The sequence below is a fragment of the Numida meleagris genome, chromosome 18 (genome assembly GCF_002078875.1).
Source record: "Numida meleagris isolate 19003 breed g44 Domestic line chromosome 18, NumMel1.0, whole genome shotgun sequence".
In the NCBI taxonomy this organism is placed as follows: Eukaryota; Metazoa; Chordata; class Aves; order Galliformes; family Numididae; genus Numida; species Numida meleagris.
In genome coordinates, this window is record NC_034426.1 from 7,992,081 (window position 1) to 8,005,175 (window position 13,095).

At 42.6% G+C, this 13,095-nt stretch overlaps 1 protein-coding gene across 7 annotated transcripts in view; it reads right to left on the reverse strand.

Moving 5' to 3' along the window:
• Positions 1 to 13,095, reverse strand: part of BCAS3 (BCAS3, microtubule associated cell migration factor) — a 312,898-nt gene that overhangs the window by 172,123 nt on the left and 127,680 nt on the right. For all 7 annotated transcript variants that reach the window (XM_021415884.1, XM_021415890.1, XM_021415885.1 and 4 more), the window contains exon 20: positions 623 to 723. In XM_021415884.1, the coding sequence (XP_021271559.1) occupies positions 623 to 723 (101 nt within the window). The remainder of the gene's footprint in view (positions 1 to 622; positions 724 to 13,095) is intronic.

Sequence of the window (13,095 nt, forward strand, 5' to 3'; positions counted from 1 at the left end):
CATCATTCCTATAATAACATTGTTCTTAAACTGAACAAAACCCACCTGCTTCATCAGAAGGAAATCCACGTATCAGGTACCTTACGATTGCTTTGGTAAAGCCAAAGCATACATACTTTTTTTTCTGCCAAAACTTTTACTTCTAACAGGATCTAATTCTCAGAATATCATTCATGACTTACATTCTTAAACTGAATTTATGCATTGAGCCAGATCATCAAGTATTTACTGAATTCTTAAAAGAAGCTTCACTCACTGCCATGATTTCACCTCATATGAAACTACTCCACCAAGCAGGATTAGCTACTATTTTTATGCTAAAATGCAGTACGTATAACACTGAAGACATCTTCTTTTTGCCAAGCCAACTCCTGTACCCACATCTGAAAAGATCCATGTCAGGAAAAAAAGGGGTTGTACATGCTTTTTAATGCAGTTTGTTTAAAATTTAGAGACAATCAAACTCATACAATATTAAGTCAGGAGCAAAGTCCGTTTTACACACGGTAACAGCCACAGTATTCTGTGAGTTTACTTTCAATTCTGAAGCAAAGCTGTGAGCTTTACTCCTATAGGATATGAGCACTGTTTGGTTCCTGCAGTGGAACTCCCCAGAACGTACCTGCGACAGCCACTCTTCATCCTCCTGCCCACTGTGGTCGGATGCCAAGCTGTCATAGGACTCGTGTCGAGTGATAGGCCCAGGGCTACCTGGCGGAACCACTAAAAAACAAGAAAATTGAAAAATGTATCTCTAAATGTTCAGCTCTATGGAACGCGTAATATACAAAAACACCTTTAAAACCTTCACCACATAACTTCAGGGAAAACCACAAGCTAGTGCTCAAACACTACCGCAAACAAGAGATCCTATTAGACTCGTTATTGTAAAGATTAATATTTCACGTTTCACGGTCCTTGAGTCCTCTATCTATGCCAGCAAAGCTTACAGTCTATGGCAAAGGCACTGTGCTGCTGCAGTGACGACTCTGCACGTGGCAGAGCCACAGGTGGCCAAGGGGCAGCAGGGCGGGTGAGCACAGGGCTGCAGCTGGCTCTGGGTCCAGAGCATGGAGGGATGGCTTTATGCTAACACACAGGATGATCCCCGGTCACATTACAGCGGGGATTTGAATTAGAACGAGTATTTTTATATTAGCATCATCTGAGCGTGACTCCAACTTCTTAAAACTGATTTTTAAGAACTCTGGTGTTACAGGGCTGACCTTCACGTGGCAGCTTCCCATCCACCACCAAGTTTTACAGGCTGCGAGCCCCTGATAACAGCGTTTTGGAATGGCAAAGCAGACACAACCGTAACCATAAATACAGAGCGGCGCCTCTACAACATAAACAGCACAGTGATTTCATAAATCCATATATTACATGAAAAAAAAAAAAAAAGGAGTTTCCATCCTGTTTTTTCAGTGTGTTTTCCAAACACAACCTCAGCTATGAAGCCATTCTGAACACCTCAGTATTGCAGTATATCCTTATTCTGAAGGCTGTGACATACCAGACTCACCTCCAGGCCTAACTTGTGACAGAACTGAGGTCCGTGAGAAGACACTCGCAGACAAACATCGACACTCGCAATGGCGGCAGCGCCTGAGGGAGCCCCGAGCCTCGCCGCCTCCCGCGCAAGCGCCGCCTCAGATCTCGCGAGAGGCTCCCGCGCGAGTTGTGTGGGGCGGGCTGAGCGCGGCCGGCCCGCAGCGCGGGAAGGCGCCGGTGCCGCTGCCGGGCGCGCGCCGCGTGCTGAGGAGCGCTCTGCGTGAGGCGCCTTCCGGCGCGCGCTGAGCAGCGGCGGGCGTTAACAAAGGAACACTGAGCGTGTTCTGTGATTCCGTGACTTACGGACGGGTCCGTTTGTCCTGTATCAGTCGTGGTATTAAGAAAACACAGGTACTATCCTGGATTGCGAACAGCTGGCGGTTCACAGCGCACATCTGAACACAAAACCGTAATGCGCATTCTAATGCTTTGCCATTATTCTGAGGCGTTCTGCTGCGGCCCAGATCTCCCCACACCTCCCTGCACCCCACAAGAAACGCGGCTGCCTGCGGTGCTGCCTGCTTCCGAGGGCACAGCTGGCCGGCTGCAGCATTCCCTTATTGAACGCTGCTAACAAACTTCATGACTCCAGCAGCTGTTTCTGCTTTCCAACCCACGGGAACTTTATGGACTGTTGTGAATATTTTTGTTCTTTCTGTCCCAGGGGCAGTTCCTAAGCTGCCAAGCGCAGTGCGCAGGGAGCAGCACCGCAGCGCTGCCGGTGCGTTCCTGCCCCTCAGGGCGAGCCGAGCTCTGCGTCTGTACGTGATTCAAGGCTGCTTCACAGTAAAAAAGAAACAACGTTCAAATCTAACAGCAGGTTTGGTTTTCCACTCCTGCCTTTCCCTGTGGAAGCGCAGCATTGCTTGGCCCTGCGCAGGCAGGAACGCACGTCTCAGTGCAACCTCAGACGCAGCATTAACTCTTTCTACCAAGAAGTGACGACATGCGGAATTCCACGGAACAGCTCTGCCTCCGAGTTCACCAGCGGGGCAACAGTGATAAAGCCTCAGCCGAGGTCAAACCTCAATAATTTATTTTGCTATTTAATAAAACAGCATTTATGTGCCACACCTATCACAAAAGCAGGCATTTCAAGAGAGTCTGGTTTTGATAGCAGGATCCCGTAATGACGGTCCCGGCCTCGCCGCAGGCAAAGCACGCACTACTCCCACTGCCCGGAGTGAAGCAAGCAGCACTTTCTGAGATACGGCCTCATAAGACAAGTGATCCTCGCTGGAGATTTGCCATGGCTGTGCTGCTTATTACAGATAGGCACACAGACATTTATTTCAAGTTAAAAATGGCCATGAAGTTATAGGAGCAAATATGTCCTAAAAATGTAGAAGAGATTGTTTCTGCATTTCTGGGTCACACACCTCTTGTATCATTATCAACTGTTCAGTTCCAGGACAAGACTAATTCAACTTCAGAGGGACATTTCCAGGAGCTTCAGCTCAAAAGTAATACAGTATCTTCCTGCCCAATTCTTTAAAAGTCTGAATTCCAACTGGAAAGTACAACAGCTCCACACACATCGGCGCCGCTATTCTTACACTGTACCATACAGTTTCTCAGTTTTCAAAGAATCTCTCTATAACACTCACAATAATTCAAAATCTTCAAAAGCTTTGTATCAAGTTGTGTTTCCAGTTTCACCCTTGTTATTCTTCTTTCTTTGGGAACACGTTGTGTCACACACGTGGGTAAGGAGCATGCCCTTATTCCAGAGATATTTTGCTGGCAATTTCAGGTGCCAGTAATCCAATCCAATCCACTGCCTGAATTACGCCAGTTTTTAACTTCTCGCTGTACTTACTCCATCATCTGGAGCAAACATATGCCAAATGTCAGAATACAGTTCAATTTACTTATTCTAAAAATGCACAAACATTCGGGAATTTTTACAAATATCTGCAGAGTGAAGAAAAATACAACAAAAATGAGCATTTATTAAAAATCTAAGGAGAGAATTAAAACATGCCATTTTTATTTATGCAGTAGAGCAGAACATGATTTTCTAAGGCTAATTCACAACCACAAACAACATAAGCAAGCTGGCATGCTTTCAAGGTCATGTTTTAAAAACTGGAGTGCTACCCACAGCAGAAATCAGGGCTTTGCCATAAATGTTTGGTAAGAGGCAAAACCACCTCTGAGCTGCTCAGAAGTACTATCAGGGACCTGAGACTCTGCCCTCCTTCCAGTGAAAAGTGATCTACATCAGCTCTCAATCTGGAATATATTCCTATCCCTCTCCTAGCTCTACTGAACCGCTGCACCTTTAACTAAGGAAAATCAGAATCACAGCACAAATTATTGTTCTTCATCTTCTTTCCTGACCTGAACATGGCCCTCTCATTTTCATCCCCCAAATAAAAGCTGCAGGTGGTTATCAGTGCTCTAAGGTAAAGTAAAAAAATAAATCCTCAGACTTCCTTCTCTGCATTTGCAAGATTAATCTTACTACCACACTGAAGATCGCTAAAGGCAAGGGTCTAAAAGACACTGCAAATTTTGGGGTTTGTGTGGTAACTGTTAGCATCAGCAAAACTGCACAGAAATGGCTGTGGAGTGAAAAGTGTCACGAGCCAAAACAAAGTGTCCCCTGAAACACCAGGGCCCTACTCACACAGCTCAAAGATTAAGTACAGAAAAAACCGTTCTCAAATTTTACCATTATATTTACTGATAAATTAGAAAACAGGCAATTTATATTCAACTTGGGAATAATTTGCATAGGCATTTTTGATGTGTGAGCAAGATCTAGAGAAATACACATGCTTGGCAAATACTGGCATTAACAAACGGTGCTTTTGTTCACAGATGGGATAATTATATGATAAATACCTAGACCAAAGACAAATCTTCATTCATTCAAACATTATAAATTGACATCTTTCAGCAGCAAAGAAGTGTTGGAACAAAGAAACACTACAACTCAATTGGTGTGTGCACACTTATGGTTTTAATTTGTGAACAATAAATCATTAGTTTTACTTAGTTTTGTGTACTTTCTGAACCAAAAAGTTTTAATTTTCTCATTTATATAAATAAGCTTTAGACAATTCAATTTAATTGAGTTATATATGAAATTCCCAATGTGCTCTTTTCTAAGGGATGTAAGTTTGTCCAAATTAAGAGCAAACAAAGGCATTTGCAGACTATAAAGACTGTTCTGTGCCGCCTGCCATACATGCATGCAGACACCCAGAAAGCTTGTCTTTTTCTCAATTGAATACACAAAATTTATCATTCAAAATAAGATTGTAAAATCTAGTAGACACAGACACAATGTGCTCTTAACCAGTTCATCACATCCAAAGTCTGTCCTGCATCTATACGCAGGCTCTAGCGATGTCCAAGGGAAACAGGTATACAAACTACAGATTACACGCCACTGATTTCATACAAATCACATGCCAACATCTGATTTTGATGTTTTTTCCGTGATTCCTAAGTTATATCTAAAATGATCAGAGGTGTTTGAGAGACCCGCGGTAATCACGTGCTTGTCAACAAGCTTCAGGACTACTCCTCTTAAACTCCACCATCTGATTAACTGCACGCTGCTTCTGCATCCACTGCTGCACTGGTGACACCACGGTACGTGTGACAAGCAGAACGTGATGCAGGTCTGCGTGCTGCCAGTCCAAAACAGGCCCCGCTTTCCTCCACCTGTCGATGCGATCTCACTCCGGCCAGAGGTGGGATGTGGTGGCCCACAACCAGGTGACTCGTGTCACCGAGGGCTCACCTTGCACTAATAGTCCAGCAGCCGCTGATCCAGCCTCACTGCAGGCGTGCTGCTCTGCTTTCTTTTCCTGCTGGCTCTACCTCTGCTCATGTTTGACAGTAAAGCAAAGACCGAATTTTCCTTTCAGACAGAATTCTTACGGTCACATTTACAATAAACTGTTTTTAGTTTGGTGGTATACTCTGTGTAGTTTTACTTGTGGCTGTGCGTTAGTGATCGAAGTTCTGTTTTTAATGCATTTTTTACCATGTAAACTTCTGCAGGAGCATTCCATGCAAATTAAAATATCCTCTTCTACCCAAAGCTTCTTCCCACTCAGTTTTTCTCATGTTATGACTGTTTCTGAGATTCTTATACACACAAACATCATAAAATTACACTTAAAAAAATATGTAAACCAGGATTTTACGCAGCCCAGGAGTTATTTCGTGATACCAACTGACTTACAGATTTATTCATTATTTGTATATTGACCAGAGTTTACTAGGTGCTTTACAGACCATCCATTCTCTGTATCAGAACTTTAATCTTACAGGAATAGCCAGGACTCTAAGCAGGATATGACTTCTCCTTAGATTTAACCCCAGCCTGGCTGGCTGCTTTACTTACTCCTTACTTTACACTGGTCTGACAGTCAACAGCCCACGTTTTGTTTCCCTAACAGGTACTGGTCAGGTACTCAGGCTTCACTGTTACTCTTGGTTGCACTGCAGTCAGTTAAGTGTTCTCCGTGCTTAACTCCAGCCTCCTCTCCCAGTGTTCCCGTAGGAAACCAGTCAAGTACAATGAGCATTTAAATCTGGGCAGAGCTAGAACCTGACACTCGGGATGGAGTACCTTAAGGCTGTTCAACACTTTAAATACTGAGACTGTGAGCAGACTATCAGCTCTGTACCTAAGGATAACATATATATTCTTTCCCGAGTTAAAAAATAATTTCAGCTGCATGAACCTGTGGTGAAATCCATCTGATGGCCATCTTTAAGGAATTATGGAAGAGGTAACTATTTCTATAATTCACTGACTTCAAAAGTATGTTTGACATTATTGTCGGGAAAATTATGTTAACCATGGATTACTGTTACAATCAAAGTATGTAGTGAGAAGTCAAGAGGCTTAGTAGTAAATTTTCAAAGCAGTGCGTGGGGATTTACCCGTTTGACTCCCATTAACGTCAATAGGAGTCGCGCGGCTAAATCCCTGTACACTGCTTTGAAAACTGACCCCTCCGTGTTGATGGACCCCGCTCTAAGAAGTTCCAGATGACCATGTAAGAATAGTAAAGAACTGTTTCAGCATGTGCCCTTGTTCATTATTGTTGTTTGTACACATCTGAAAGTATTTTAATTCCTATACACAGTGCTGTTTCCAGCATTTAGTATATAAAATACGGATTAAGACGGGCAAGTCCTTGGTAATCTGATGAAGCCCTACACTGGCATATACATATGCATCAAAAAATCAACACAGATTGGCAGCCCCTGAAACACCTTACTGAGTTCTCTTTCATCTGCCTGTCTTCACAAACACTGGCTGCGGCTGAAGAATCTATCAGGCTTTAGCACTCTGCTCATATGCAGTGATGCAGCTCTTCCATGAAATGGTATCTGCCCTGTTCCTGTTTACCCCAATCAATCCAATGCTCAGTCAGAAATTAAATTTGCTTCCCTTTACCACTTAATCCTGTTTCCTGTAGGGAGCAGGAAGTACAGGTTAGTTTTAGGGAAACTTAGCTTCCCCTTAGAAAACACCACGAACTACAATTTCATTAGAAACATCTTTTTTTGGAGCAGGAAGGTGATACAGATTAGCTTGCAATCTGTTACGCCTTGTAATGTAAGAAGCAAACCTGAAAATTCTGTTTTCACTGTCTGCGACTACTGCCAGCAAAACCCAAATAGTCACAGGAGAAAATGAGGGACAGTATGCGTGTTCAGTAATCTGATACTGTGAAAATATAAATCCAAATTTAAAAAACCGGACATAATGAAAATAAAATCTATTCTTAGAAATTTTTATAAGTTGGTGAACTACAGTGGGAAGAGAAGGAAGTACCATGAAGGTGGGCACAAGGTCCTTTGTTAGCTGGGTCTGCTTAAGGAAACACTGTGCTGCCACTGCCAGGACTCTCGTTCTTGGGCTGCTAACTTCCAAACTCTTGAAAAGTTTGAGGGCAAACTGTGTAACAGCTTTATAAGATAAATGCGCTCTTGGAAATAGATTCACTTCTCATTTTTTTAATCACAGCCACAAAACACTTATTTTTAAGATCTCCTACAGTTTTTGTGTGATAGTTGGAGAGAATATGTCAGTCACGATAGCCAATTAAGAATTAATTCTCTGAAACTCTGAAATGAGGTTTTCCGTAAATATATTACAAATCCTCTACAAAATTCAAAGGAATTACAAATCATTCTGCAAAGATCTGGATTTTTAAAGGAAATCTGAACAACTCCTTTGAAACTCCTGGTGTACAGATCCAGGGAGTTCCTGTTAAAAGTATGTTGAATTCATTTATTACACGGCAATAACAAAGTAGAACTTAATGAGAAGGATACACTAACAAGAGGTAATTTCAAGCAGAAGGAATAATAATGGCAAACTGAGAATACAGAAAATATAAATATATATATGTAATTTCCCATCTGGATAATAAAGTTAAACATATGTACTGCAGTAAGTACGTGAAACCTCAGCTGTGGGCTGGTTGTACACAAAATACCAAAACAACATAACGTTGTTTCCCATCTTTAAGTATAACAACCACCCCAGGGTTACTGCAGTACTCTTCCTGGTGGGATCATTCAGACCAAGCAGACCCCACAGTCACTCAGGCTCCCAGCTCGCTGCCTGCACGTCAGCTCAGCGCAGACCAGGAGCCCTCCCTGCTGCCTTCCTGCCGACTGTCCTTCCTTCTGCAAAGCCCATCTCTGCCTCTGCCTTTCCTTGAATTGTGCATACTCCCCTGGTGCTGCAGCTGCAGATTTAAGCCCAGAACACTCCACTGACACAGTTTTGTGGAAAGGCCCTCATCTCTGGCATACGAGTACGTTGTTTAGGCAACATTCGTATGATCAGCGGATAGAAATTTGGCAGTTCAAACTGTTAATGCACCGACCACTGCTTGTCCCAACCCTGTGCAGGACTCACACTCGAGTGAGCTTCACCCACCCCCAGCACGGCCAGACAGCTTTGTTCACTGAGCCCAGCCAGCTCTGCCTCTGAGCGCCGCATGCAGAGATGTCCCAGAAACACGGCAAAAAGGCTTTGAACACCTCGTAACTGTAAGATAGCATAATTGTTGTTACAGAACGGGCTCTGGTTTTGATCAGTTTTATTATTTGAAACCGAGCTCCATTGCGACAGACATTGAACATACGCATAGCAAGATACGGCCCTTGCCCGCAGAGCATGCTGTACACACACACTACAGCAACACATACAGTGTGCGGTACGTACCAAAATATGGATTCTTCCCCATTAAATTCACTATTAAATCCATCCGTGCAAGAGAGTGCAAGACAAAAATAGAAGGCTGAGAAGCAGTAGAACACTGAACATAATTATCAGCCCCAGTTCGCTAGTCCATTCCCAGACCGCACCACACGCTCCGCTGTGCACGGAAAAAGCCTTGTGAGCAGAATGACCAGATCCACCCAGAACCCACCCAGTGCCCTCAAACGGCTCCAGGTTGGGTGGGATTATCTGCATCGTAACTTGTTCTTCATGGGATCTGTCTTCATAGCACATATTTGCACTTACTTAATATGCTCTCTGTTCTTACTGCAAGTCCTGCTTTCCTCCACATTATACTCACTAGTTGTATGCATGGAATTTTTATTTCCATCAATGGAATGTATGGAAGGAATATAAAATAGGCAATAAAGAACCACAATGTTGCTTAGAGACAAAAGTCTCGCTCAGGGTGCATAGCTTTCATTTGAGGGAGCAGGAAGTGCAAACATGATGTCAGTGCTCAGGCTATCTGTGCAAATTGTGTTATCATTTATCCCAAACAAACAGTGAGGAAAGGTTAACCCCTTCCTTTGAAGACAATGAGCAGCTATTAAGTTTGACTTCGAGTGAAAGCCATTTTCAGTTAAATGCTAAATATGTACAACAGTTGGTCCAGAAATGAAAATCTGTTGTAACAGCCAAAAGTCAAAGGCATCTATAAATATAGGCCCTAATCTTTTCAAGAATCCCTTAATGAAGCCTATAAAACTGTTTATATCTTCAGGCCTAACTCAAGTGAAAATTCTTACTCAGAATAAGTAACAGCCATGCAAGTATTACTTGGATACCAGAACAGGACAAGGAACAAGAACACACAGTCTTGATTCAAGTTCTCAAATTGAAATACGAATTACCTAGCATTTATATTAACAGCTATTGAGGCAGCAGAAGCCTCAGCGACGTGTCCATTTTTCTGAGAGAGAAACACAATTTCCAGAAGTGATCAGAGAGGGATAAAAAAACACTGTATCATTCCTTTTAACACCACAGTTATGGTCTTTGATTCTTTAAAAGCCAGTCGCAAAGATCTGTCTTCCAAACCTCCTCTTGGAAGTTTAATAGCAAAGAGGTGCAAGTACACTTACCAGCAACACTACAGTAAAGTAGAGACTTTTGTTTTAACAAAATCTATATTTATACGATTACATTTCCTACGGTTGAGGGCAGCTGTAATTAATGGATTTCCCTCCTTCCCCTAATGCAGTCATTTGTCAATTTAAACACAGAATGTCCAATCAATTTTGATGTATTTAGTAAGCAATTTGTCAAAGAGTGCTGCATACCAGTTAATATATTAATTCTTGTCACTGGCTGTTTCTGACAACTGCAGGTCATCTCCACAAAATTGGTCCTGATGAGCCAAAACTCTTGCCAGGAACATGAAGGTGTCCTTTCCAGAGCCAAAGGACAGAAATCATAATTAATGTTATTTGTTATCTTCTGGGGCCAGTTTTCGCTCTGATTTCAAGGTTTGATTCATTAACATGTTAATCATTCATGTTTCAGATACCTGAACTACGGTCCACAACACCTCCAGTGCAATGAAATTCAAAGGGGAGGAGTAAGAAAAAGGGAAATGGGAAGTATGACATGAGGATGTAAGACTTTCTGCTGGTATTCAAAGTTGTCGCAATTCCGTCACGTATCACACACGTGTCTGTATAAATTCCAATCAGCAGAAAGTCTGAAATCTGCTCCAGAAGAAGCCAAGGAGGTTCTCATGACTTATTATTTTCACTCTGACCAACTGCAAAAAGCCTAAAACAGTTTGGAGCAGGAGGCTGATGCTTCCTGCAGGCCCGCAGGTTGTGAGACTTAAAATGCAAGTTCACTTTCAAGCTCTGATCTTACAGAAGGGTTCAAATCTCTCGCTACCCACTCTCTCACCTCTCCACGCCAGCCATGGCTGCAGTGAAGCGCTCAGGTAGATGAGAACTGCAGGATCTGATCCAGGTTTCTGCAGCAGATGTCACTGATGACCTCAAAGCAATGAAACAGCTGTGCTAATCCACTTACAAATACCCTTGGGATAAAGGTCTTGGACACTTGTTGTACAAAATATTTCTTCAAACAATGGTTCCTTGTTCCTTCCTCAATAGCTCTGAATATAACTCTAAAATCCTTTAATAATATTATAAATGGAACCGTGCATAACTAGATACCTACATGCGGTATTTTTGAAACCTCTTTATCACAAGAATTTTATACTTTTTGGAGACTAAAACAGATTTAGGTTCTGTGTTTTGGCATCAAACTGCATAGTTAAGAAAACCTGCAAAGTACAGCCCTCCAAGCAGCCTGCCAGACGTTTCATTGTTCTGCCCGTCTGCTGACAGAGGTACTCTGTGCTAAAAAGCACACTGAGTATTTTTCAATGACCCAGGGGGCAAAGGTCACTTATTATAAATGGATAATGAGACCTAATGCAATGTTCTGAGTGTGGACAAAGAAAGGGTCTATCCATACCCCCTTGTGACTTGGTCATTCAGGCTTTTATTTCCCCTGCACACTTAATGGAGCCAAACAATTGGCAGAAATGCTATACAGAAACTGAGAGAAACTGCTGTATTCTACCTCTGATAGACAGATACAAATAGTGACCCTGAAACGGCGCCAGAATTCCTCTTACCACTAACGTGGCAGACAGATGTAACATTCACCCTAAGCCTCCTATTTAGCCATTTGCTGGCAATTAAACTTACTGACGGAAGTGATAGCCCATCAAACCACAGGCTGCAGCTAATGTCAGCCCATTACACTGCTCCAGGTAAGCAGAGCCAGATAACTTCGTTTCAGCCTGTATTAGAGGGGGGCAAGCTAACAGGTGCTTGGGACTCACGTGTGAATCCCTTTCGGACTCCACTTCTTCATTAACTTCATTGAGTAGCTTCAGATACGATTCCAGAAGACAAATAAAGCTTCAAAGATCACATATACACAGATTTCTGTCAATGTTAACTTTACTATGTTCCTTTTTTTTTTTTTTTTGGCTCCAGTGTTTATTATTCTGTATTGTCTACGTTCCACACTCATCTGACTTAAATCTGACTTAAAATTATTTGCTCTAATTCAAATAATGCAAATTCATTACCTTGCTGGAATTTAGCTATCACTCATTCCTCTTCCATTAAAAAGATTCCAGTACAGAAGGCATTGGAAATAGACAGTACTTGAGTTGTTAACGTAATACAGAGAAATACAGAGGGAACCCCATCCCTCCCTGATTTTGGGAGGTGGGATAAGCATATCTGTGTATCTGAGCATCAGTGCTCACTGAAAGGCTTTTGTTCAGCTGGTATCTATGCATTACTTACATTTCAGCAGAAACGAAAAAGTTTACAAATACTTGTACAGAATGTCCAAAATTCCCCAGACAGCATTCTGTGCTTTTGGACGTGCACTGCAATAACTGCCTACCAAATGCAATAATTTATGTATTTATAGGCTTGACAGTCGGCAGGAGAAATAGCTGAAGACAGCATGGAAGAGAAAGACGTCCACAACTAGAGCAGAGAATTTGGGGAGGGGAGAAGGGGGGAATGGAATGTTGCCTGAACAGACAAGCTGCAAGGACTCACAAACACAGCTAGCATCTGTGAATAAAAGCTGGCTTTGGAGAGCACTTCAAGATGACTTAGTATTGCTGTTTTCCCTGAAGACACTGAGTTTGTTAGTCTGGTTAGATAATTCTGCAAAGCAAGAGGCCTGACAGCCCTGAAGAACAATAAACGTACACAGCAATGGACAATATCCTTTCGCTCTCTTTTGAAAATACTGATCTATGTTTAAATTTGTATCATAAAATATTATACAATCAGCACGCATCCTTGCAATGACCTTTCCTCTCAAAGCAGAGCACGCATACCCGTACGTGAAAGTAAAATAACACAGAAATATCAGGAAACATTCTGGCTGAAAAGCACAGCTCACTCAGTGTTGCGTGCCGTTAGTTACCTCTGCCTTTTATTTTCTAACTGTGGATTCTCTTCCCTTTCTGATGCAGCATGGAAAAAGGAAGGATCTGCAGGTTTCCCCAACATTTTGAGCTGTCAGTGCACGTAGCAGATGGACAGGTAGCAGCAACAGACCTGGTCTGCTGCTGGTGTCACTTTTACCATCCCGCCTCTCGGCCCAGGTGTCCACTTCCTGCATTTTGAATGCCCATGTCACCTAACTTGCTGGCGTTAGCTGCGCTGACAATTGCACAGAGGCTCTGATTTCCCCATGAGTACCTCTGCATAAGCCAAGAGTTGTGGAATTCAGCCTGT